General features: G+C 44.2%; 2 protein-coding genes across 4 annotated transcripts in view; both read left to right on the forward strand.

The window, feature by feature from the left end:
- CRACR2B (calcium release activated channel regulator 2B) overlaps positions 1 to 11,274 on the forward strand; it is a 57,556-nt gene extending 46,282 nt beyond the window's left edge. Inside the window, exons 16-20 of the mRNA XM_077319077.1 lie at positions 1,720 to 1,801; positions 2,926 to 3,040; positions 4,998 to 5,105; positions 8,924 to 9,000; positions 10,071 to 11,274. Coding sequence (XP_077175192.1) covers positions 1,720 to 1,801; positions 2,926 to 3,040; positions 4,998 to 5,105; positions 8,924 to 9,000; positions 10,071 to 10,155 — 467 coding nt within the window. The 3' untranslated portion in view covers positions 10,156 to 11,274. The remainder of the gene's footprint in view (positions 1 to 1,719; positions 1,802 to 2,925; positions 3,041 to 4,997; positions 5,106 to 8,923; positions 9,001 to 10,070) is intronic.
- A 10,133-nt stretch (positions 11,275 to 21,407) lies between these two features.
- The window catches only part of CD151 (CD151 molecule (Raph blood group)), a 35,456-nt gene continuing 29,122 nt past the window's right edge, over positions 21,408 to 27,741 (forward strand). The window contains exon 1 of one of the 3 annotated variants that reach the window (XM_077321408.1): positions 21,408 to 21,673. The gene's annotated coding sequence lies outside the window, so the exon portion shown is untranslated. Of the gene's footprint in view, positions 21,702 to 27,741 lie in introns of all 3 variants that reach the window. The other 2 variants (XM_077321407.1, XM_077321409.1) reach the window with 2 other exon arrangements.

Here is a 27,741-nt window from a genome sequence, read left to right on the forward strand (position 1 = left end):
GTCCAGTAGCGCCTTTAAGACCAACAAAGATTTATTCAAGGCATGAGCTTTTGAGTGCAAACTCTTTGTTAGATAAAACACCTCACGGCAACAAGAATGTTTTTATGGGAAATGTGACCTTGGAACAAGAGGTGTGGTCATAAGACATCAGACTAAGAACTGACCATATGGCTGTATTTGGATGCAGTGACACAGTTTACTAATGTAACCGGATTAACTTTTGCTTATATATTCCCACTGTCATGATGGTCAGTTCATAGTCTGAAGAAGAGTGCTTGCACTTAAAAGCTCATGCCTTGAAGAAATCTTTGTTCATCTTAAAGGTGCTACTGGACTCTGATTTTGTTGTGCTGCTTCAGACCAACACGGCTACTCATTTGAATCTATCCTTGTATCATTTGTTGAACATTCAGAACAAGAGTATCCATGAGCTCTCTATCTGTTGTTTCATGCTGGTATAAATTTCCTGATTTCCTCCCTGCATTGTCCTCTATATGCAATTCCATAACATTGAAAGGGGACAAAAATCATTATGATCTGAGAGATCTATATATCTTTTAGCTTGTTTTGTTACACCCTGATGAAAAGTGTTACACTGTGTTGAATAATTTTAGTTGCTTGAAAAATATTCCATGTTTTTTGTTTTTGCAGCTGAAGGATTTAAGTTGAGGTTTATGAGTTAAGCTTTACAGGTAGGCACTACTATGGAGTCAAGGTTTTGTTGTTGTTTTGTTTTACTCCAAGTAGTTTAAAACCTCTCTGTCAGCACTGTGGTAGAAGACAATGGGTGATTCCATACTACAGTCTTTTGGTATTGCTGAAGGAGCCCTTTTCCTTATTTAGTAGCTGAAGGAGCTGTCTTCCTTATTTAGTAGCAAACAAAACCGAAGCAGTGGTTTCAAACCATAATATAGTGCTACACTACCCATAAAAACCTGTCCCTGCAGGCAAAATGCTACTATATATCTCTTTAGCATTATCCTCTTCAGTCAAATCCTCTCCCTGGAATTTTCATTCTGGGTTTGTGTTTCAGACTCTTGAAGCACTCATGAATCAGTGGTTGCCCCATGATTTTGGCAGACCAAACAGTGATAAATAATCCTTTAAAAATATAGAGAGCACAGGTAAAGGTATCCCCTGTGCAAGCACAGAGTCATGTCTGACCCTTGGGGTGACACCCTCTAGTGTTTTCATGGCAGACTCAATATGGGGTGGTTTGCCAGTGCCTTCCCCAGTCATTACCGTTTACCCCCCAACAAGCTGGGTACTCATTTTACCGACCTCGGAAGGATGGAAGGCTGAGTCAACCTTGATCCGGCTGCTGGGATTGAACTCCCAGCCTCATGGGCAAAGCTTTCAGATGGCTGCCTTACTACTCTGCGCCACAAGAGGCTCTAGAGAGCACAAGCCATGTGTAAAAAAATGTGACCATGTTCTGGAGAAGGAGAATGGCAGGACTGCAGCTGTTGGGCAGGAAGCATTATGAAAATTGATTCTGCTGCCAACCCTAAATTTATGTCTTGTGCTCAGTCTTGAAAGCAAATAAATGTATCTGTCTCTAATACAGGGAATGTAGCAACGTCTGTCTTTTATGTATATTTTTATTGTATATCCCCAAGCAAGATGTCAGCTTAGGGCTCCCAAACCAAAAAGTGGCTCACTATCCCTTGGACAGCATGGCCCCACTTAGGCTCACTGGGTATATTGTTCCCCCTGTAGGCATTGACTACCAGGTGAAGAGACTGATGGTTGATAACACACAGGTGGTTTTACAACTATGGGATACAGCTGGGCAAGAGAGGTATGTAGATATTGATGTCCTGAAAGCATCTGATGATACAGAAGGTAAAAAATGGAGGAGAATGATTGTACCAAATGTCAGGTGCCCTTTATAGCCTCTGAGACTGCAAAACAGCTAGTATAGCCCTGCAAAACCCACGTACTTTTTCACACAGAAGAATCTTGGCTGTAACATTGGCCACTTCACACATTTTTTCAATGTCCTCTTAACAGGAAATACGTGTAACTAAAGATTTTTATTTTAAAAAGTGACTTCAACAGTGGACAATTCATAGCAGAGAAGAATGCTAAACCACTGCTGTTCTGCTGTAAGTCTAGTCCCAGTTTTTTTAAGCACTCAGGTTTCCATATGTGCATCGAGTCTCGCAAATGTGCATACAAATTGAAATTTTAAGTATACACCTAAAATTATACAGTGTGGATGTAGAAGCATGTCTGCAAATTTGTGACTCTTACAAGTACCACAGAAATGCATTTGCCTGCAAATAACTTTTTGTAATTAATATTGTAATTACTATTTGGGGAAAAAGATGGTCATAGTGTGTTTTTGTGTGTGTGTGGTATCCTAGTTCTGTTCCACCGCATTGTAGTACAAACAATGCTATTGTTTTCTATCTAGCACTCTACCCAGTACAGACTCTCCTTGGCCATTCAGGCTTTTCTCTGCTACTAGAATGACATGTTCTTTGCAATCTAACGTTCCCTGGCTGAGCCGATTAAAATGTTCTGGAGAAGGACTTAGTATTTCAGGAAAGGGGTTATGGATCACTTCCAGAAAGTGAGAGGAAAGCTACCTGCAAGAGGATGATTCTGCTCAAATTAGCAGTCTGCTTCTCTTTTTCTATGTGCTTCACTTCTTAACAAGATGTGTTTCCTGCTGTGTGGTTACAGGCATATGTTTCCGAGAATAAACCCACAAATATGTGAGATGGGCGGCAGGAGGGGGGATTCCTAAGGAAATGCTATGTCAGCATCCCAGAGCACCTACCTGTAATCTCTTGTTGACATCTATGAGTGGAGCAGGTTGTTTTGAGACGTGAACGTTAGCAATACAAAGACCCTGCGGAAGGAAATGGAAAATATGTGGATCAATCAACATTTTTTAAAATTTTGGTTTGACATTAGGTTCCAGAGTATCTCCAAACAGTATTTGAGAAGGGTGGATGGCTTCCTGGTCATGTATGACATTACTGCAGAGTGCTCTTTTGTGGCAGTTCGAAACTGGATGGCATATATCCAGGTTAGAACAAATTTGGTATACAAGTGCTGGTCATCAGAAAAAATCTCTGTCTCTCTCTCCATCTATCCATCTTTCCATTCTCAATATGACCCCATCTGTAGATACTTAAATCCATAGATGGGAGCCTTGGATACACAAGAAAATCTTTCTGCAAACCAGAAAAAATGCTCAGCAAAATCTGCTGTAAAGGAGAGGGGGAAAACCCCCAAAGATTATTAGGCAGGTACAGCAACAACTGTTGAGTGACTGGCTGCTACCTGAATTGCAAGACTCATCCAGGCCTACCAGCTTGCTGCTGTTCAACTGCTGGCGAGAAGACCAACCAGCCAAAAGTCCAGACAAAATGAAGAAACATCAAGCCGGCTGCTATGGAAAAAGTTTATTCAATTGTAAACATGCCAGAACGAGATCCGGTATACCTCGTTTTCAGATATGACAGTCTTTTACAATGGCTTACAACTGTTAGGTAATCCTTACACTTCTGTTGGTGATATAACAATGTTATGATTATCACTTGGCCTCAAAGGTCTTCACCTTATTATTTGTGTTTGAGGGGATCATGGTGACAGCCTACTCCTTCTCTTATTCCTTGGAGGCTGTGACCACGATCCCCTCAAACACAAATAATAAGGTGAAGACCTTTGAGGCCAAGTGATAATCATAAGTGACATTGTTATATCCCCCACAGAAGTGTAAGGATTACCTAACAGTCGTAAGCCATTGAAAAAGATGGTCATATCAAAAAATGAGGTGTATTGGATGTTGTTCTGGTATGTTTAATATTGAATAAACTTTTGCCATAGCAGCCGGCTTGATGTTTCTTTGTTTTGTCTGCTATTGTTCAACAGCAGCCACCTCACAAAAGTCAGTGGGGCATAGAGGTTAGAGATTCAGTGTAGGATCTGGGAGATACAGACTCCAGTTCCTATTCTGCTATGGAAACTCACTGGGTGACCTTGGGCCAGTTACACATTCTAAGCCTAATCTACCTCGCAGGATTGTTGTGAGGATAAAGCAAAGAAAAGGAGATAGAAGCAGATAAAAGGTTGGAGGGAAGGAGAAAAGGAAACATGGAAAGGTGAGGAAAATAGTGTGAAGAAATAGCATGGGGAGGGAGATACAGGGAATGCACCCCAAGTGGGCTCCCCACTGTGTAACTGGGCCTGGCAGCCAGCACCTTACTGTTTCCCAGGGAAGAAAGGAAGGGAACTGAAGATAGGGGCAGAAAGAGCTAAGCAGGCTGGTGGATGGAAAGGAGGGAACGAAGCAGAAAAATGGGAGAGGCTATGAGGTCTTTTGGGGAAGGGGAATATAAGATGCCTCCTCATTAGCCCTTGGAGGATCCCCCGTTAGTCCTTTTATATTGTGTAGTTTCCAAATGTCTCTTTGGGAAAGGTGAGCCTCCCCCCCCCAGCAATAGGACAACGATCCAATGCTGGCAAGAGCTAGAAATCTTGTTTTGGCACGAGGGGATGGGACATGCTGAGCTGTTCAACTACTATTCAATGTGCTGGAGCGAGACTCGTGATTCTGACTTGGAAGCCCCCACTAGCCGGCCATCGCTGTGGGTGAGGGGTCAGTGGTCAGAGTTCTCCCTGGGACTGGTTTTAAGTTAGCACCATGGGATTGATTTGTTGTCACCATAGGGGTTTTCAATTGATGTTTTAATGGGTCAATGGGTCAATATTGTATTTTTATTGGGGTTTTTAATGTGACCCGCCATGAGCCAGCTTGCAACATAAATAAATAAATAATAAGAAGAATTCTTGATAACCGCTGTCATGCTTGGAGGGGGAGACAGGGAAGAATGGAAGGAATATGCTGCTGGAGAAATGTCCTTCCCAGTGGAGGCCTTTGTTGCTAGATGCGATCCTGGGAACTGGTGCAGAGGTTGGGGACAGAGCTAGGAAATTATCCTGCCCTGAAAAATTGTTTTGTGACTGCTTTTGCTCTGCAGGATGGGATTGAAGATGCCGCTGCGGTATTCCTGCTTGGAAACAAAATGGATGCAGCAGGCAAGAAGTCACCAAATGTGTCCAGGACTGAGGGGGAACGTCTAGCAAAGGTGTGGTTCCTGCTGCTCTTCTGGCAAAAGTTCCCCCTTCTCTGATGAAATTGGTAGCCTCTCCTTTCTCCCACACAAACAGTACTTGGAAACATCAAAAGAAATCTTCTCTGTGTATAGAGATGTTTCTGCAACCACTGACGTGTACTGAAATTAGTGACATAATATCTATTTTGGAAAGTTCAGTCCTAACCCAGCGGTCAAAAGAGTACCTTGGAAGTCAGTGCTGCTGCTATCAAGGAGCTTTCAGAGTAAATATATAGGACTGTGCTGGTCTGTGGGAAATAATAAGTTGGCATGCCAGTTTCTTAGACTGCTGGAACAGCATGAAAATCAGCTTTGAGGATGCAGCTCCCATAACCCTTGGTAGAGTGTGAGTTCGAGCAGTGTCCCTTCCCTTACAATAAGAATTGTAAACTGGGGTTTTCTCCCTGCATTTGGCTGCAGAGTTGCCCTGGTCTTCGCAAATGGGCTTAGCGAAAACAGCTGTCAGGGAGTCAGTGTTAGCCACATTCAGTGACAATGTGGACTTGCCACCCTGAATTAATGAAATATCTAAAGTCTGAGGGCTCATACAGGGCTGTTTGCCATTCAGTGGGAAAACAGGCTCATTTTCTACTCTGTATGGCAAGCAGAGAATTCTGTCTGGGCCCCCAGCCTTAAGGTATTTCATTGATGTTATACTTAGGGTGGCAAATCCACATTGTCAGTGAACGTATGGTCAACACTGACTCCCTGATAGGTATAACTTGTATGATGAGTATTGACCGCTGCATTAATACCTTAAAAAATTAAGTACATAACTTTAAAGGCTTTAGGCATGCACCCTAAAATAATGTGTGAAGCAGCCTGAATAGTAAAGCTTCCTTTCATCTTTCCTTCACTATTGGATGATGCTACTGGCACCTCATACGGAATCACACTGCAAGTAGCATTTGCTAATACAAACGCCCCTTCAGTATTTATTTATTCATTCTTTCAGCTTATATATCGCCCCTCATTGTGATGTCTTGGGATGGTGTCCACAGACAAGAGTAATAAAAAATATATATTTAACATTTGCAATCATTGAAACAAGCCTGCCACGAGCCTGCTAGGGAGTGGCGGGGAATAAATCGAAATAATAATAATAATAATAATAATAATAATAATAATAATAATAATAAAACAGTCATAGATAATGAATATATGGTATATAATGGTATGTAATAACAAAGAATGGTCTAACAAATTAGTGGAATGTTAATGTTAGTTGACTAGGTGGAGTCCTAGACGCTGGTATTACCCAAAAGTCTGGCGGAAGAGCTCTGTTTTGCAGGCCTACAGAACTGTTTGAGCTCCAACAGGGCCTTGATCTTGTCGAGGAGCTCATTCCACCATGTTGGAACCATGGTTGAGAAAGCTCTGGCTCTAGTTGAGGCCAGGCAGATTTCTTTGGGGCCAGGGATTACCAAGTTGTCGGAATGAATATAGCAAGTCACTCTTCATGGAGTATAAACAAGTAGACAGTCCTTGAGGTATGTATGACCCTGACCACATATGACCTTGAAGGTGAGTACCATCACCTTAAATGTGATCAGGTATTCAATTGGTAACCAATGTAGCTGCTGAAGGATTGGGGTAATGTGGCCTCTCCATGGTGTTGGGGAGAGAACTTGAGCTGCTGCATTTTGAACCAGTTATAGTTTCTGGAGCAGGGATACGGGAAGGCCTGAGTAGAGTGAGTTGTGATAATCCAGTCTAGAGGTGACCAATGAATGGATCACTGTGGCAAGGTGTTCTGGAGTCAGATAGGGCACTAGTAGTTTTGCTTGGCAGAGGTGGAAGAACACCAGCTGCACTGCTTTCGTTACCTGAGCTTCCATGTTAAGGAAGAGTCAAGGATCATGCCCAGATTCCTGACTGATTTTGTAGTTTTAGGTTGAACACTTTTCAGGCTGGGAAGGCACATTTCCTGGTTTGACCCTTTCCCACCTATCGAAAGGACCTCTGTCTTCGAGGTATTGAGTTTCAGGCAACTACGCCGAAACGGTTCTACTACAGTCTCCAGGCATCTGACCAAGGAATCCGGGGGATTATTAGGTTGGCTGTCCATTCGGAAATAGAGATTTGGTGTTGTTGGCATATTGGTGACAACACAAGCCATAGCTTCAGACTACCTGAGCAAGAGGGTGCATGTAGAAGAAGAGTTGGTTCTTATATGCTGCTTTTCTCTACCCAAAGGAGTCTCAAAGCGACTTACAATTGCCTTCCCTTTCCTCTCCCCCCAACAGACACCTTGTGACGTAGGTATGGCTGAGAGAGCCCCGATATCACTGCTCGGTCAGAACAGTTTTATCAGTGCTGTGGTGAGCCCAAGGTGACAGCTGGCTGCACGTGGGGGAGTGCAGAATCAAGCCCAGCTTGCCAAATTAGAAGTCTGCACTCCTAACTACTACACCAAGCTGGCTCTTGAATAGTGTTGAGGAGAGTATTGCTCCCTGTAGGACTCCATATTTGAGTTCCCAGTGGTGAGATTGATTCTCCCCAATTACTATGCTCTGTCCCTGACCTTGGAGAAAGTAGAGCAGTCATTTTAAGGCTGTTTCCTAGATCCCTGCATTGGCAAGGTATTGAGCAAGAAACTCATAGTCAACAGTATGAAATGCTGCTGACCGTTCTAGTAATATTAGCAATGCCGAGCCGTCTCAGTCCAGCTGGTGCGGAAGGTCATCCATCAGAGTGACCGATGCTATTTCCACCCCATTGCCAGGTTGTCAATTTCATCTTGTGATAGGCACATTTATGAAGGTTAATTGGAACAAGCATTCATTCCATGTGTTATGTTTGTAGATTATAATATTACTAGTTTCAAAGCCCATTTATAAAAACGGGCTTTGAAAGGGGAGAAGGGGGAAGGGTAAGAGACATGCTCCCACCCACCCATCTTTTCCAAACCCCCCCCCCAAATGCGGGTCAGCACCCTTCCCTCCGAAGGCAAGACAGAACCTCAGGGCCACTCACTGGCTTCGCGCAGCTGCTGTCTGGTAACAGTGCGGGCGTGGTCCTGGGGTGGGCAGAAGGCCAGGGCGGGCTGGAGAGGCGGCGGGCAAGCGGGCTCCTGGTGGGGCAAGCGTTTTCGGCGGCAGCATTTTCTCGCATTTTCCCAGCGTCTTGGCGACGGAAGAGGACAGTGAAGCGGCTTCACAGCGGCTGGGCTCGCGAAGCGCCTCCGAGACGTTAGGGCGGCTGCAAGGGAGCCCCCGGCGGCAGGCTGACTCAGCGACAGGCGCTTTGCGCCTCTCAGCGCGTCAGCCTGCCGCCGGCCAGGGAGCCCCCGGCAGCCGCCCTAACATCTCGGAGGCGCTTCGCGAGCCCAGCCGCTTTACGCCTCTGACGCACCAGGCCAGCGGCAAAGGGAGCAACTGCGAGCCGCGCTGCGTGCGGTTCACAGTTGCTGGGGCTGGGAATCGGAGGGACCCATCGGCAGGCGCTTCGCACCTGCCGATGGGTCCCTCTGATTGTCTGTCAGGAGGAAGGGTCCAATCCGGACCCTTCCTCATCACGGACACATCCTGCCCTAGAACCCCTTAGCCTTTTATTTAGTCCGTGGCGCCCGTGGCGCCACGGGCGGTTTAAAGATTCTTGTGGAAGGCTAGCTGCAGTGAACTGTAAATACCGATATGATAGAATCAAATGAGTAGCCAGGTTGGTCTGAAGTAGCACAATAAAATCAGAGTCCAGTAGCACCTTTAAGACCAACAAAGGTTTATTCAAGGCATGAGCTTTCGAGTGCAAGCACTTAGTTATTCTTTACTCTCTTCTTTTGTTCTTGGCAGGAATACCAGGCTATCTTCTATGAGTGTAGTGCACTGACTGGCTATAACATTCTGGAGCCTATGCTGCATATGGCCAGGTTAGTGCAAACTCCTCCCAAGGCTGGGAAGGGAAAAGGAACAGTAAACATTTCTTTACCACACTCTAAAGAAAAATGAATCTGTGTTTCCTATAGGAATGGGAATTTTACTGAACATACATAAGATTTTTTTCATTAGTTCCTGTATCCCATTTTTATTCTTAGGGAGCTCCTATATATATAAAAGATGGAGTGATTACCTTGTAGGGCTGTTGTGAGAAAAGGAATGGCTGGCTGAAGTCACCTAGTGAGATTTTTTTGCCCAAACATGGACCTTTGAACCAGGTCTCCCCAATCCCAATCCAACCACTACAGCACTCTGGCTCTTGGATTTATTGAACTAGTACTGTTATAGTAAGGACTTTGAAAAGCATTGCTGGACTCTACCATGCATCCCATTCCCCACAAAACAGGATTATGACAACTCCATTTAATATATCTGGAGAGGAACAACCAAGGTCTATGGTCACAATTCAGAGGACAGATTTATTAAGAGTGCTTCAATTTATGGTGATGTGGAAGCAAGAATGGGAAAAATTGCGCCCTTGGTCTCTGTAAATGTGAGTGCAAATTCAGTTTTCTGGATTAGTGTGCTCTTGAACTTGCCTTGTGATAGACTTTTGTAGCGAGGAGCAGTTTGGTCTTCAGAATTACTAGTGTTGCACAATACCAAGAATACAATCTATCAAATACCTTTTATTAGGACCAACAAAGCAGCATCTAAGTGTGTGAGCATTCCATAATACAGACTTTAGCAGACCCATATTCTGAAGTATTTTAACTTTTAAAAACATTTTTTGTAAAATCCAGCCTGAAAAGTTCTGGAGAGCTAGAAGACTCCCAAACCACTGAGCCATTTGCTGCCCCTAAAAAAAGGACTGGAGATTGTGCTTTTGGGGGGATTTTACTCATGTGCCTTTAAACAGCTTCTTAGCACACCACCACTCTTTTATTGATTGCACCTGGCATCGTTCCCTCCCCAGTTAACTGACTCACCAGAATTTGCCCATATGCTGGTATTTTAAAAACCTTATTCCTCCCCTTGGCCTCTGATGTGCTTCTTGTTTCAGGCTGCTGACAATGCATAAAAGCAGGCCGAGAGAGCAGGCCAGGCACCTGGAGGAGTACCACAAAAGAAAGGAATGCTGCTGGTAACAGAATTTTTCTGAGCTTCAGGAATATATTGGAAGGCGGCCTAAAGGACAGTTGGAGTGGGTTGCTTCCACGCCAGTTAAGAACAAGTGCTATTGGCGGCGTTGGAACTGAAAGAAGACTGATGATCCTCCGCAGCAGGAAAATAGAACATTGCATTAAAATGTTGTGCCATTTGTAGTTCTGTGTCACCCAAGCTTTCTCTACATTGCTTCAGGTTAACAGCGCAAGGGTGTAGCAGTGTCAGTTTCTTTATCAAGAAACAATACATAAATAACTGCATTTGGTTAACAATAAAAAGATTACTTGGCAGAAAACCTCTAAAAGCACCAGTTTGTTTACATTATGCTACTAGTCTGACTAGCCTAGTATTGGTTACTCTGAGTGACAGCGTTCCCTGTGGTCTCAGACAGAAGCCTTTCACAACTTTGCTACCTTTTAACTGGAGATGCTAAAGGCTGAACCTGGGGCTTTGAGCTTGTGAAGCATAGGCTTTGCCACTGGCCTATGACCTTCAGCAAGAATGCTCAAAAAGGAGCAAGGTCACACCTTGACTATGGATCTGTCGACAACCTGACTACTCTGACGGGTCATTTATGTTAAGTTACCCTTTGCAGTTGCCCTTGAGGCTGGGGGTTCAATCCCAGCAGCCGGCTCAAGGTTGACTCAGCCTTCCATCCTTCCAAGGTCGGTAAAATGAGTACCCAGCTTGCTGGGGGGTAAACGGTAATGACTGGGGAAGGCACTGGCAAACCACCCCGTATTGAGTCTGCCAAGAAAACGCTAGAGGGCGTCACCCCAAGGGTCAGACATGACTCGGTGCTTGCACAGGGGACACCTTTACCTTTACCCTTTGCAATAAAGGTGAGACTAAGTCTGTAATGCTGACTCATGCAGAGGAATGGAAAACTGCAAGGGGGAAATAGAATGCATATATAAGAAATGTGTGGAGGGGGGCGGTTTGGCATTCATATGATTTTTGTTTTACTAAATACCCAGAAAAGTGCTGGTATAACTGAACACTGATTTAACAAAATGAGCTGTTACAGAAACTTCTGTCACAACTTTTCAGTTTGTGTTGTGTCACAATGAACATATTAAAAATCATATATAAAAGCATATAAAAAGGCAAATGTGTCTGGGTATAACATAGAACTTCTGAGATGGTCTTTTCCTTATTCAAATACTGCTCCATGACAAAGAGTCTAATTTATCACTTTAAGCAACAAAACAGATATGGGGCCATACTTTTATGAGGAGCCTTGCACAGAGCAAAGCTGAAGCTTCAGTCAAATGAAAATTCTCTGCCTGGATAGACATACATTTCTTATTCCTCTATGAGAATGAGACTTCATAAACCAGACTTTTTTGACCCTTGACCATGGAAGAGCCCCTGAGATAATTTTGCAGGCTTTGAGGAGCTCCCAAAGTGATACCAGATGGCCATACTTTCCGCCATCCCCCTGGAAGTGACATGTCACCAGAAGTGTTAACAGATAGGCTTGAGGAGGGGGAGAGACAGGAGGTGGTTTAAGCCGGGAGTAGGCATGCAGGATCCATCCCTCCCAGGCACAGAAACTTCAAGAGAACTCACTCACAATCAAGAGGGGGGAAGGGGAACAATGGAAATAGCCATTTTCCTAGTTTGTGGCTGAGTCCATTAAGGCAGGAGGGAAAAGGCTGTGGACCCTTCTGTCTCCATTTTTTTACTGTTGATATAATGTTATGTGCCCACATGCTTCTTTCACAGTTGCCTCTTAGAAGAAGAGCTGCATTGTTGTACCCTGCTGTTTACTACCAAAAGGACTCACAAAGCGGTTTACAAACACCTTTTCCATTAATCTTACCACAACAGACAACCTGTGAAGGATGTGGGGCTGGGAGAGGTCTGAGAAAACTGGGAATGTCCTACAGTCACCCAGCAGGCCTCAGGTGTCTCTAAGCAGTTTAAAATCGTCTTCCCTTCCTCTCCCCATAACAGACATCCTGTAAGGCAGCGGTCCGCAAGCTTTCGCCCGCTGCGGACTGCTGCGGTATAGTGGGGGGAGAGGGTGGCCCAGGGACCCGCGCACGCACGGCAGCCCCAGCGCAAACGGGCATGCGCGGACTGCTGCGCACGCGTGTTTGCGCCTGGCAGGGGTGCAAACGCACGTGCGCGGCAGTCCGCGCAAGTGCGTTTGCGCCGCCGCCATGCCGGCGGCCACGGCTCCCCCTCCCGGCCCCTCCAGGCCGCCATCAAATCGGCCGCTAAAGCTAAAGCGGCCGATTAGCTTGCGGCTCGGCAAGCTTCTCTTCCCTCCCCTCCTGAAATAAGAAACTTGCCGGTCCGCAAGCTAATCAGCCGCTTTGGCAGCCGATTTGCTCGCAGCCTGGCGAGCTTCTAGCTTCGGGGGGGGGGAGGGAAGAAGGAGCCGCGGCCCAGCGCCAAAGCCTTTGCGGCCCGGCAACGGGCCGCGGCCCACGGGTTGGGGACCACTGCTGTAAGGGAAGTGCCGCTGAGAGAACTGGGAATGGTCCACAGTCACCCAGCTGGCCTCAGCTGTCTCTAAGCAGTTTAAAATCGCCTTCCCTTCCTCTCCCCATAACAGTCAATCTGTCAGGGAACTGGGGCTGAGAGCTTTGTGAGAACTGGGAATGGCTCAGTTACCCAGCATGCCTTAGGTGTCTCTAAGCAGATTAAAATTGCCTTCCCTTCCTCTCCATATAACAATCAACCTGACAGGGAAGTGGGGCTGAGAGCTCTGTGAGAACTGAGAATGGCCCACAGTCACCCAGCAGGCCTCAGTTGTCTCTAACCAGTTTAAAATTGCCCTTCTTTCCTGTCCCCATAATAGGCACAGACGCCCGGGACACACTCCTCCCACAGGGCCATTTCATAAATATATAGAGGAACCATGGATACGATATATATTCACTTTCATTATTTGCCAACTTGGGAACATCAAATTGGTAGAAAGGTGAAACAGAAATGGTTCAAATAGTTAAAAAATAATGCTCCCAAGCCTAGGACAGGAGTATCCCTCTTGTACAGCTTCCATTCCCCTTGGTGCAATCTGTGCAGTAGAATTTACCTCACTGATAATGACTACAGTAACTATGAAGAAAGGCTGAATTACAAGTATATGGAGAAGGAGGAATTGCTTACCAATCCCATTGTTGTGAAATCATAATCCATTATGTCAAAATAACTTTTTTCTATAGTTTATCAAGCCCATAAGAGCTGTTCAGCAACACAATAACTTTGATTTTAGGGTGATTTTTTAAATCATTCTTAAGTTTTAGCTGCTTTCCAGTCTGTGACTATATAAATAAACTTGACTATAATCTTTCTTACTGTTTCCTGAAAGAGTTGTCAGTTCTCTGAGTTCCCCTATCTGTGTTTTGTCCTCCGCTATCACTGTACCAATTGCATAATTACTGAGGAAAATCAGATGAAATGGCTCAGTGCAGGAGTTTTTCTCTTCCTCCTTACCTCCCTGTTAATATTTTCACTAGTACTGCATCCAGGCATACAAAGACATTGCCTTTTTGTTAAATTAATTTTGTAAAGTGAATGCAAATAGCCACAAGATGGTGCTGTTTTATGCATAACAGTCAGAACCAAAAAAAAAAAAGGGGGGGGGGAACCTAGCCTGTCATCTTAGTTCATCTTTGAAATGTAAATAAGGGCAAACATATAGAAGTATGGATGCTTGATCCCTTAAAAGAGCATCCATTCCATTCATTGGCATTTATCCTCATCACTGAGACATGTACTCATTTCAGTCAAATGTAACTATTTTGTCATTGGAGCTGTATTTGTTTCACTCCTATCTCAGAATTTATATTATTATTCATAGTTCAGCTTTCTTACAGGAATTCAAGGTGGATTACACATAGTAAGTACAAGCAACAAAATGGCCCATTCAGTAAACAATGCATTAGGATTGTAGAAGTCTGGAACCGGCCAGAAAGAACTGAAGTATCACATAACTAGTAACATGACACATTAAGCAGTACAGAAATTACACAACAGGCTCCTACTTACAATAAACTATATGTATTTATCCCAGGAGCGTAACTACCCTATTTTGGAGGGATAGGTAGGTGGGTGGGGATTGGTGACATGAGGGTCAGGGTCTCCACAGGGAAACGTCCCACCCAGGTGCCTGCTACCTCACTGCTCCCGCCAACCTGAGGAACTGACTACCTCGGGCTGCAATTCCCTTAGCTTGTCCCTACTGAGGAAGATGAGATGGGACTGGTGGACGTTGGGGCTGGCCTACACTGATGCCCTCACAAGGGCAGTGAGGGCTGAGCAACAGGCTGGGGAACTAGGTGCAGACACCCAACTCAGAGGAAAGCCTGCGGGGATTAACACAGGGTGGCTGTCGGGTGTCACACTGTGGTGAGTGGCTGCTGCACCCAGCCTCAGATCTGCAGCATCCAGGGGCTGGGGCACTCGCGGATGGTGTGTGCAAGCTTGATAAGGCCCAATAGCACCACATCAAGTATGGTGCTAAGGGCATGTGATCTGGCTGCCATACCCTAGAAATGCCTTTGGTTATCCAAGTTAGTTGGTGATGACAGTGCAGCCTTCTTACCTGTGCAGAAAAGCTTTCTTCAGTAGTTCAGCCTAGCATAGTTTGTGTAAGGCATGTGGGAGCTTTTCTGACCTCCTTCGGCAGGCCATTCTACCACAGCAAAAGCATGTGGATGGGAAGTTGTTGATTCTGCCAATTTGCAGGTTGGCAGTGGCAGAAGAGGATGAAGAGGAAGAAGAAGAAGAAGAAGAGTTGGTTTTTATATGCCGGTTTTCTCTACCCGAAGGAGTCTCAAAGTAGCTTACAGTCGCCTTCCCATTCCTCTCCCCACAGCAGACACCCTGTGGGGTGGGTGAGGCTGAGAGAGCCCTGATATCACTGCTCAGTCAGAACAGTTTTATCAGTGCCGTGGCGAGCCCAAGGTCACCCAGCTGGCTGCATGTGGGGGAGCGCAGAATCAAACTCGGCATGCCAGATTAGAAGTCTGCACTCCTAACCACTACACCAAACTGCCCCCTGCTGACATTTATTATCATTATTTATTATTATTATTAATTATTATTATTATTCGATTTATTTCCCACCACTCCCTACAGGCTCGAAGCTCCGCACCAGCTGGGCCAGAGGGCGCATAAAGATATTGAACAAGGTGGGGGAGAGAACCTAAATTAGGTTATCCATACACTATATCCATTTGTAAATGTAATTATGTTTGACCTATTTATAAATATAACATAACTCTACTTCATAGGTATGAAATTAAAATAAAAGCTAACTTTTAATGCAAATGTTTTCCCTAAAGGGCTAGCCATCTTCTAGTGCAGCATAAAATTAACATTGGGTATTGTGGAACTTAGACTAGGTAGAAGAACCTTATTCTAGCATACGTTTTTGTATATGAGAGTCTGCTTTGTGACACGCACATCTAATCTAGTTTATGAAAGCTGATAAAAACTGGTTAGTTTTCAAGTCGCATCAAGGATCCTGTTCTTTTCATGTAAGTTAGTTTCACGGTTTCCATTTTCTCTCGGTGATGACTCAGATTTTAGGGCTATTATTTTTCACTAGTCAACGAACCGTAAATAAATTGACTGAATGCTACTATTCTTAAATTTGTCTTATGCAGATGAAAAGCTTTCTGAGTCAGCTATGATACATAAAGATGAGGCATGTTTTCCTCAAAAGTTTCTACCAGGTATTTAGAAATAGGCCTTGAGAGCAACACCAGTTGTAACTTCCAGTACTTTCAGTGATTTTTTTCCTTTTGGCTTATACCATCACCTCAAATTCTGTACTTTTTAGTGGAGGCAGATGATATATTGAGCTATGAGGGATCAGATGATGTACATCAACCCACTGTGCATCTCTGTGTTCATAAAAGGCTTTCCCCTCTTCTATTTTTTTAAATAGCACCAGTCAGACAAATATACTTTGGTAATAGAGGAGAAATTTTAAAAATGTAAATAATATACAAACAAATAAATGAGAAACATATTAGCATATAAAAATTTACAACAGCCAAATTAGATACAAAATTAGTGTTAGTGGAACATTTTCAAACTTGATGAGACATTTTTAAAAAGTGGAAATTAGCCTCTGCCAACTCCTCAAGAGCTTATAGAATCCTGGGAAAGGATTGGGCAGAAAGGGAGAGGGATTTTCAAATAGCTTCCCATCCCCACAATTCCTCAGGCACCCCCAGTTTGTTAATATTGCTAGTTTCAGAGGGTAGCCCTGTTGGTTGGCAACAGTTAGATTCAAGTCCAGGAGCACCTTAGAGACCAACAAGAGTTTCAGTGTATGAGCTTTCAAGAGTCATACATGAGTTTATACTGTTAGTATACCTTTCAAAATATCTGCCATGAGGTAATAGTAAAAAACACTGGTTTATTTATAGGTAACATAAACACTGGGTTCAAAAAAGGAAAGGAAATAGAAAGTTAAGGGTTCCAATAATCCTTTAACTATATCAAGTGCTTTCCAGTATGATTTGATTTTTGTCCCTCTCCTTTACTCAAAGAAGCTCAGAGATTTCATCTAAGATTCCATTGTTTAAGGACTGGTTTGGATATTGAAGAACTGCAGGAGCTTTCCCAAGAGCTCTTTATGCTGAACTTGAGAGCTGGCAATCAGACTGATGTTCACTGCAGGACTAGTATGTGAAATTACCCCATGACCTACTTTTCCTGCAATATGTATGGCCCACAGCTTCAATGCATGGAAGCCTGCATTCAGTCCATTAGGTGAATAACATATAGATGGGTAAGGATATAGAAATGATAAAGGAAAGCAAGTTGCTTTCTGAAGAACAAGCTCCATTTATATGGCTACCAGTCATGGAATGTGGACATTTAGATCCAGGCCGGGGGGGGGGGTGCTTTGAAGGGCATATGCTTTATACATTTTGCGGGGACTAGGCCCGGATGTATGCTTTGGGAACATTTTAAAAAAGCATTTTTATGTTTCTAAAATTTTACATAGCTATTGTTTTCTGTCAGTTGATAAGGACTTTACATTTTTTGTTTGACATTCCCTCATCAGCTCTTATACTGTTTATTGTTTTTAAGATTTAAAAGATCTTCTGTGTGGATTTTAAATGCTTTAAATTTTTATTTTAAATGTTTGTCTAAAATTTTATAAAATATAATATTTGCTACCTTGGGTACCCACAATAGGATGGAAAGGTGGCACAGAAAGGTTTTAAATAAAATAAATAACTAAATAATTGTAGTGGTAACTGCTCTTCCAAGCTGTCCAAATTCCATCTTTGACGACATCAGAATGTGCTGAAAATAAATTCCTTTTAAACAGCAGATTAGGAAAATGATGACTCACTTTCCTGTCTACAAAAAGCTGCTTCTGGCACAGGAAATAAAATTGACTGTGACGGTTACCTTCCAGTATGTGCTATGTTGGATAGTATTATTACACAAGATTGGGCCCCATAGAAAAACTGCCAGGTAGAGTTGGAGGTAGATAAGGAACATGTGTAGGCTCAACTCTATAGAGCTGTTTGGGACTGTTTTTCAGGGCTTTCAGGATTGAAGTACCTCACTGTTATTTCTGAGAGTAGTTCTTTACACCCAGCTTTGGAAATCAGCTGCGTACACAGCCTGCGGGTGGGAGGTCAGCTGCTCACCAACTCCACTGCATTTAAGAAGCCATTGCAACAACACAGTTCTTTATCCCCCAAAGTTGCCAGTTTCAGAATAGGGATGCTATCGTTATGCAGCTAGTTCCTGGTGGACCATGTCTTATGGAGTGAAGAAGGAAGCTTCCATTTTCTCTATACATGAAGAAAAACCTCTTTCTCCTTTTGACTCACTTCTTTGTGTTACTATCAGCAACAGTACAGGGGCCAGTCACCTTACTTTCAGAGGGATGAATAACTCCAATGGTTTCTGTTATCTTGCCCCTCCATTTGCCTACTAATAATAATGCTTTGGTACCCAAGATGGTGATGGAGTTTGCAGTTCTACCTCAAACACAAAGTAATTGTTTGTAGAATTTACACCCTGGCTTTCAGGCAAATAACTGTTTGTAATGGTTGCTCAAATTACAGATAGGGATTCACACTTCCTCAATTTACCAAATTCTGGCATATATTCATATGTGGCATGCATTATACTATAATCACTTTAGAAAGATGTGTTATTTCCTCAGTCTATAAACTTGGCTTAAAAAAGCATCCTAAAAAGCAAAGACATCATCCTGCCAACAAAAGTGTGTCTAGTCAAGGCTATGGTCTTCCCAGTTTGAATGTATGGCTGTGAAAGTTGGACCATAAGGAAGGCCGAGTGTCAAAGAACTCTGGAAAAGTCCTAGAGGAGATCAGCCTAGAGGAGATCAGCCCTGACTACTCCTTAGAAGGCCAGATGCTGAAGATGAAACTTAAATATTCTGGCCACCTCATGAGAAGGAAGGACTCCCTGGAGAAGAGCCTAATGAGGGCAAAAGAAGAAGGGGATGACAGAGAATGAGGTGGCTGGATGGAGTCACTGAAGCAGCCAGTGCGAGCTTAAGTAGACTCCAGGGAATGATAGAGGACAGGAAGGCCTGGAGGATAATGATCCATGGGCTCGCGATGGGTTGGACATGACTTCGCAACAACAACATCCCTCTCATTTGGCATTTCCAATATCATTCAGGTCTCAAGCAGTAATTTTCTGAACTTTAGTGGAAAAGTATCCCAGACTATTCTGAAATTAAGATGATTCCAGGTTTAGGCTGCAACTAGATGAGATGTTTGTGATCCATTAATAGGTAGTTAGATGTCTTTACTTTTCATTAAAAGCAGTCATGGGGAAGTGGAAATTTGGATTAGGGGTTTGGTGCTGGGCCAAAAGGGATTTAACCCTCCCACTCTGAGTCATTTCTCCAAGAGAATCCCCCATGAGCTTTTGTAGAGGCCGTCCCCAAGTCTTGTGGATCCTTGCCAGCAACAAGTACTGCATACTTTCCCACAGGCCTTAAATAGAGAGGGGAGGAGTTTTCTTTTAACCTTTCCCTCCACTTTTCTGGTGACCCTGCTCCTTTCAGGCTGAGAAGTCAGAGCTGGCATTTCCTCCTTGGTCAATTTGCCTTATGAAGAACCCAGCCTGCTGAACACCCAGTACCTTTGAAGGCTCACCCCTTTGGATTCCCATTGCATCTGAGAAATTGCCACGGCTGTCCCCACCAGCTCCCACATATCAGCTGTGATTCATCCCATCCCTTGGTTTCACCATTCCTGGTTCGGACTCCCTCTCAGCTGATCATCAAGATCTGGGCTGCTAAAGGGCCAGTCACTGGCTACCAGCTGATCAGCAGGCATTACATACTTTAAAAGCACATGTGTTGCTGGGTAGCTGCTATTAACCCAGGCTGAGGGAACAGGCATACACAGGTATTATGTGTAATTTTTACCTGTTGCTAGTTGGCCCAGGCTAGTATGAGCTCATCAGATCTTGGAAGCTAAGCAGGGCTGGCCTTGATTAATACTTGGATGGGAGCCCACCAAAGAAGTCGAGGCTTGCTAAGGAGAGGCAAGCAATGGCAACTCACCCCTGAATGTCTCTTGCCTTGAAAACTCTGCAGGGCAACCATAAGCCAGCTGGAACTTAGTGGCACTTTCCACCACCAGGTAATAGCAGTAGTGTGGTCAGGATGAATTTCTCCCATGGAAATGGTGCAGGGAAATATAGTTTTTCTAGCTGCAGGTTGTTATGCTAGAAGACCACTTTAAAAACCTTTTAGACTTTATGTTCACATTCAAAGCACTTGTCTATTGACAGCAGTACAACTTGTGATGAAATCTCAAGACTTAGAAACAAAACAGTGGTAGAAATCGATGCCCAAAGGCCTTTTTTCTGAAGGGCGGTTTCTAGAATTGTGCTAGCATGGGTGTTAAGGTTAAAGTTTAAGAGAGATAAGGTAATAATAGAAACTCTGCCTGGTAATTTGATTTAGATGCACCATAGAACTCTCCTTAATAAGAATATGCATAATATTTCCATGTGAAAAGCACAGCACAGATGCACCACATGTACATTTCACAGTAGAGTGAAATAAATGTAGGTCACAATTAATTTGTTTAGTTACCATGTGAAAGCCAGATTAACTGGTGCAAGTTCCACTTCAGCTAAGGTTGCATTTATAGAGTTGAGACTATACAGGCCTTTGTGTTCAGTGAAACTAATCCAGATTTCTTATTGGTACTGTTAGGGGAAAGGGCAGGCTCAAGGGACCACTTGCCTCCTTATCCCCCCCTCTTCTGCTCCTCAGGTGCTAATCTGTAGAAGATCTGCAGCCTGAGGTTAGTTCACCTAGTCCTGACCAGGGCTTTCTTGTTTCTTCCCGACCTTGTGGAATGAGCTCCCAGGCAAGCTGAGGGCCCCCTGAATTCCACAGGGCCTGCAAAAATGGAGCTCTTCCACCAGGTCTTGGGTTGAGGCCAGGGCAGGCAAATTCAACCCCCCCCCCCCCCACAGCCAACTGCAACATCAGGTTCTCCTTTCCCCAAGTCTGGATGCTGTGGGTGCAATGGGTGGGGGAAGAAGGTTTCCATTGCTGCCAGGATTTAAAAGTTGCACTGTGGGGTTTTAATGGGAGTTTGATTCCGGTAATGCTTTATTCCCTGCCACAAGTCACTTTGCAGAAGTGGCAGGCTAGAAAATAAAAAAATTAATAAAATTAATAAATAAAGAAAAAGAGGGGCCACTTGCTTACCAGCACTCTGTACAAGCCTACACTTTTCTTCATTCTCGGTTCTCACTTCTATGCACACTTACAATAAAGTAATTTTTATTCTGGTTCATGTCTGAGTTTTACTCTCGGAGCTGCAGCCTAACAACATCTTGCTGTTTCAATCAAAAGCTTTGAGGTTGGAGTTTGGATTTTTCTCAAGGTGGCTACCGGGAACTTCAGCATAGGGACAGCATCTCTCCAAGAAGCGCTCTTGGCACATTAACAAATAAGGTCAGAGTTGCCGTAGAAAGAGAGAGTTAGGTGTGTGTCTGTCACGGCAGTGTCTCCCAAAGGGACCAAAGATGCAGCCCAAGCGCTGGGGAAAGACTCGCGCGGCTTCACTTTCCAAAGCCATGCCCGGCCACAGCCGTTTCCCATCTCAGGCGCGACGTCCCTGGCTTTGGACTTGTGGGGTTTCCGGTCTGTTCCAGCCACAGTTACTGGAGACGCGTCAGGGACTCCAACTACCCCCCCGCCAGTTGACTCCGGCCGTGAAAGCCTTCGGCGCTTCATTGTCCGCGTCTTCCTTCTCTCCCTCGGCGGCCCTGCTTCTGTCCTGGGGCAGTGGTCCCTTTCTCCCGCTAGGCGTCCTCGGATGGTTGCAGAGCGAGACCAGCGCTTAGCCAAAGAGTTAAAAATATTGAAGCAGCTGCTGGAGCCGGGAACTGGGAGGGGTCTTTCTTTCCAGCAGCCTGCGCGGTTGTTTGCGTGCTCGCCGCGGCGCTTTGCGAAGAGGAATCTCCCACCTCCGCCGGTCCCCGTCGGCCACACAGGCAAGCCCACCCGGGTCGCGAGGAGAAGGTAGAGAGAGAGCGCGCGCCTCTTGGGGCGGGGTCGTCCGCGCGGCGCCAGGGCCGGAGGGAGGGAGGGAGGTCGCCCACCTGGCCGGGCAACAAAGGAAAGCGGGTCTTGGCGGCTTTGCGGGCAGGGGTGGGGGGAGCTGTGGCCGCCGGTCTCCGCAGATTTGAGGGTTTCTTTTTTCTGAGAACACAAGAGGCATCACAGGCTTTCTTTCCTCCTGACATGTAGCCTTGCAAACAAGCGTGCTTTCTGCTTCCGTGTAAGGGGGAACCCGCCTTCCCCCTCCCGAAAAAGGCCCCCCTATTGGATCGGGGCCTTATAAAGGGGGCACAGGAAGGTTTAAGGTTGTTTTGGAGGAAGGGCTACAGGCTCGGCGCAGCGTGAATTGAGGAAAACAGGAGCCAGTCGCAACGGCTGAAATGGCTCCTACAGAGCAGGATTGCCCAGCTTTGTGGCCAAGCTGAAACTAAAACGGTTGTGACCTTTTAAAAAAGTATAACGTGGTTTTCTATGTAGAGCTGCCAATTTCCAGGTGGGTCCTGGAGATCTCCCGAAATTTCATAGAAAATGGCTGCTTTGGACGGTGGACTGTAGCGCACCCTGTTGAGTTCCGCCCCTCCCCAGTCCTGCATTCTCCAGACTCCACGCCCCAAATCTCCGGGAGTTTCCTTGCCGCAAGTTGGTAACCTTGTATCCAGGCCATATAAAAGTTACCCAAACCTCCTGTTGTAAGTTTTGTAGTATAAGCCCAACCTATCACCATTTGAATATCCGTAGTGGTGATGAGGAGGAATGTTTTTCTTTTAAGGGGTATGGCTGATGGACTATTTTCTCCCTCTGGAGTTAGGTATGTGTTCACAAAGTCCAGTGTCTGTACTGTTTTTTCTTCCCGTTCATGTAGTGTCCAGAAGGTTAATTCTAGATTAAATTGCTTGAGTGGGTACATGAAACAATTCTGTGTACCAAATACAGGCTTTGGAGAATCAAAGACTGTATGACAGCGCCACAGTACACATGAATGGTTGGACTGGAGTTCATAGTAGGTCAGGAAAGTGAATGTGCTGTGTGAGGTGTTCCTGTTATTTTCAGAGCTTTAGCCAGAGGCAAGCATATTCCATTGAAACAGTTTTTTTTTTTTTTTGAAAATATATTTCTTGCAGAAAAAGACATTTTATTTCTAGGGTATCACAATCTAGCTTCAATCAATTTACTTTTCAAGGTGCTCAGTTGAGGAGCATTATGAAGTTCACTAGCCTCTGTTTTGCCATAAGGTGTTCTAAGTATTGTCCCCAACTTACAACAGTGTTATACCCAAACTCTCATCTCCGTGATTAGTGTTTTTGAAATGTTTAATCTGTTCTACAGTATGCCTGTCTGCTTTCATGAGGAAGGGTGTTTTCTCTCATTATAAGAAAGTCTGAGTAATGTTTCCACTGTAATATCCAGGGGTGAGCACGCATCTTCCCCCTGAAGCGAAATGGCTGTACTTCTGAGCTGCAGCTCCCTCTTGCATCTCAACAGTGAAGCATCTTGTAATATGGAAGGGCACACAGACTCACACCAGTTGTGTGTGTGTGTGGGCGCATGGAACTGCACATGGAACTGTGTATGAGCAATGCAGAAGGACAGTCTTAGGCAGGGGTAGTCAATCTGCGGCCCTCCAGATATCCATGAACTACAATTCCCATGAGCCCCTGCCAGCATTCACTGGCAGGGGCTCCTGGGAATTGTAGTTCATGGACATCTGGAGGGCTGCAGTTTGACTATCCCTGGTCTTAGGCTTTCAGAACTATCTATACAGTTTTTCTTTGTGTGGACACAGCCTCAGTAATGGCATATAGCACTTACATAAAAAAGAATCTTCTGTGTTATAATTGTGAAGCCTATCTTGATTTCTACTATTGCATTACATCCACAGTGGAAGGCTAATATATCACATTTGTTGGCTGTAATCCTTTTTTCTAGTCCATTGAAAACGTTCACATTAGTTTGTAAAGAGGCATATGATTCTTGCGTAGCTGCTCCTGCCTGCAGTGGCTGAGCTGGAAAAGGGTTGTGGATGTGAATGTACATGCCAGGATTAAGGGGAAGAAAGCATGGTATCCCAGCAAAAGAGAAAGGAGGAAGGGATGAGTGTGCAAGAGGAAAAAATGTTCTAAGCAAGTACAGAATTAAAAGGGCAGCCAGACCTGTAGGCAGTTCTGGGAAACAATAACTTAGGAACAAACAAAGCAAAAAAAAAAACAGGGTGTAGTGGAATTTGCTGGCATTCTCTGACATCTATATCTGGGGCTGGAGCTGAATGTTGAAGGAACAAAGTCCATGTTTAACTCTGCACATCAGAGAGGAATAACATTTACCTCTTTGTTGTTTGGAGTACTGTACAGATGGAAAAAAGGAAATGCTACACAAAAAGTGATTAAAATGTTGAATTTGCTTCCAGAGAATGTAAGGTTGGCCATAGAAATAAACAGCTTTAAGAGGGGATTAGATAAATTCATGGAAGATAGGTCTGCCAGTGGCTACTAGCTCTGGGGACTGAGGGGAACCTTCACACTCAGAGACACTAAACCTCTGAATCCCAGAGCTAAAAAACATTAGGGGCTTGGCCTCAGCCTCTATGTCCTGTTGTTGGCCCTCCAGAGGAACTGTGTTGACCACTGTGTGAGACAGGATGCTGGACTAGATGGCCCACTGGTCTGATTCAACGGGGCTCTTATGTTTTTACTGGATCAAATTCTGAGATCTGATTATATCAGCATTCTGGTGAGCAAGAGGTATCTGGAAAAATGTTAACAGTGATCTGCAAAGGTCATTTCATTGGTTATATAGATATACATTTCACAATGAAGTGGGTTGCTCAGTATAAACTGGTTGAGATTTGTGTTGGTCTTTTTAAAGAGTAGATGATAAAAGAAATTGTACATTCACTTCCTCTGCGATCGGGGTTATGTGCAGAGAGGCTCCTAGGCCTATTCTTTAAAATGGGTTTAAGTGTACATTTTTTTGTATAGGGTTGATTGAAGCTTTGACTTGATACCACTTCAGTAAGATACCACTTCAGTGCTTTCCTAGACAACTAATATCCGATGGTGAATCAAAGCTTGCTAGAAAGCCTTGTCTCAAGCAGAAACATTGAGATGCAGTTTAGAGGAATTCTTTCTTCTCCAAAGTATACCACCTTTGGGCCTATCTGGTCTGGTTTCAGTTTCTGTTGAAACAAGAGATAGTGAATCAAGCCAGCATTGTTATGTGCATCTTGCAGATAAGATCATAAAGCTGCTAACCCACAAGTATTTTTACTACCTTCCCTGCCCATATATGTACCTATGCTAGTTGTTTGGGGGAAATTCATTGGCTGAAAGAGCTAACTCTCTTCTTGTTGTTTCACTTCTGGTGCCTTGCAGGTGATTCTCACTTGCTGGAAAGAGTGGCAGTCTGCAAGCCCTGCAGGTGGACTCCCCTGACCAGCTCTTGGGGGGGGGGCGTGTAGCCAAGCTTCAGTGAGTAGGATGGGAGTACTGATTATCATGCGACTCTGAGCTCAGCTGATGTATCTTCCCCATCATAGCTTGAAATGGGTGATGTTATCTTTACACTGAATTAAAAAGCAAGGTAGAAATTAATAATAGGAAGCATGTTTATTCTTTTTAAAATGTCACGTAGAACAAATTCTTAAGTATTTGTTAATAATAGGAAGCATGTTTATTCTTTTTAAAATGTCACGTAGAACAAATTCTTAAGTATTTGTTAATAAGAAGGCACATCCTGCTGTTTTAACATTCCAATAACCTTCACCAATTGTTAGTTTCTTTTTGGAAAAGATGCTGCGTACTTAAAAGAAATTAGAGATTATTTTCAATCTAGAGGTGGTATAGAGGGGGGCTTTTCAATGGACCCGGCACATAGTGGGTGGCAGCGTTTCAGACGTGCCATTTTCCAAGCTTCATAGTTGAGAGGCCAGGATCATTTGGGAAGCCACAAGAGATGAGGCCTTACGCTTCAGCTTTATCTCAGTGGGAGCTGTATAAAAATTTTTTTCAGAGTAGGCAGAAAATTTCTAAAATCCCCCTCCTAGATAAGAACGGATAATAACCTGGAACGAAGAAATATATACACTGGAACCCGGTAACAGTATTCTGAAATCTGCTATCACAGTCTACCTCCTATCACAGCTAAGGCCAGTTGTACTCTGTGAAGTATGCATGGGAGGCATTGCTTCCATCTACAAGCTGCAAACTGTCTACGCCTTGTTTTTCTTTTGTTCCTAAAAGAAACGTGTTGCCTGCATACTGTTGAGTACAACACCCAAGGGCAGCAGTGGTAATTGCCTTAAAATAGCATACTTAAAATGGCCTCCTTCAGTGAGAGCAACACAAGTATTAAATGCCATTTGAGAGCAGCCACTCCTGTGGGTGGAATGAACTTTGGTGCTCATTACATGGAGGAGTATCTTCCAAAGGTTGCCTAAGGATGAGTCCAATGTAAAAACAAAACAAAAAATACCAACAGTTCATGGCAGTACATACAAGCCAAACCAACAGTCCATTCCTTTCATGCTTGCAGCAAATGTTTCTTCACTGCTTGTTTCTGCTGTGCACCAGACATCACAACAAAAGGCTGTATACTTAAACAGGTATTGCAAAATGTGATTTGAGCAAACTCTGGGTAGCAAACATCAAAATTCAGATATCCTGGCAAACCACAAATTGAAATCTTATTTAGCATTTGCTGTGGGTTTGTTAAGAACACAACTGTGGCTTTATTAAGTCTGCGGGTTTGGTAGGCACAGACACAGCTCTTCGAAAACAATCAGCTCTTTATTAACTTTCAACACTAACTAGAAACACGAAACAGATAACATAGGCACAACACAAACTTATATACAGTCTGGCTAGCCTGCCAAAGAACCTGATTGGTTCCTATCACAGGCTGCTGATTGGTCCATGAGTCCGTGGAACAGGAGCCCATAATTTGTTCACTTATGGTTCCTCATTTGGATAGTGTTCAAGAGTAGCACTGTTGAGTCCACATGCATGCCAGGTTTGTTTTGGCATCTGAATCCACATGCCTCAGTTTGCGGAGTAGCACCACCCTTTACAGTTTTATGGCCACATGGGCCATAGGGAGGGCATCCTCCTTAATGTGAGCTGGAAGAGGGGCAAGAAACAGGCAAGTTGAGGCTTGTATAAGTAAAAATTGGTCACAGATGTCTGGTAGACTAACTGGAGTTAGCTGCAAAAATAATAGTTTAAACAAAACATGTTTTATTGTGATGTGACATACAAATGGGACTGTTCTTTCTAGGCTTAATTTCTTTTGTTAGATTATCTCAGTCTGAAGGACAGCTTTTATATTTCTCATTATTTGAATGAGTGCTGCTGTTCAACCATGCCATCTTCTTACCCTTAGCTCCTAACTGCTACTGATGTTTGGCCCATGTACCTGCCTCCTTCCCCCATCAGCTCTAAGCATTTATTTTCCCTTTTGATCATGGCCTTCGATAATTCTCTCAACCTGTCTTGCAATCCTTCATACAGATTAGCCTTTTTCAACCTTTTGATCATGGAGTAATCTCTGAAATATTCTTCAGGATTTAAGTAACCCCATAAATGATGCCAGTTGGGCATGCCTCCCAGCCATGCCTGGGGGCATCACTAATAACCCCCCCATTAGTTAAATAAGTTGTTTCATTTTAGTGTGTGAAGTATCTTGTCTGAGCAAAACAAGGAGGCATTCCTTTCAGACGTCATAAATCCCACCATGCAAAGCAGCAAATGATCTGTGTTATTTGGAGATCACTTGTAACTTTGGGAAATCTCCAGGTAACACCAGGAGGTTGGCAATCCTAGCAGGACTTGAGAATATATTTTTTCAAGGTCCGAAATGTCTGCCAGGACAAGGGGAAATCTGGGAGGAAGGGAATCCTTGTGCAGACTTTGCACGGTTCTTGCACTGTATCCAGGTGGTTAGAGATGCTAGCATCCAGGTGGGACCTGCAGACCCCCTTTGAATTACAGCTTTTCCTTTTCCGTTGTGT

Source organism: Paroedura picta, chromosome 2 (genome assembly GCF_049243985.1).
Source record: "Paroedura picta isolate Pp20150507F chromosome 2, Ppicta_v3.0, whole genome shotgun sequence".
Taxonomy (NCBI): Eukaryota; Metazoa; Chordata; class Lepidosauria; order Squamata; family Gekkonidae; genus Paroedura; species Paroedura picta.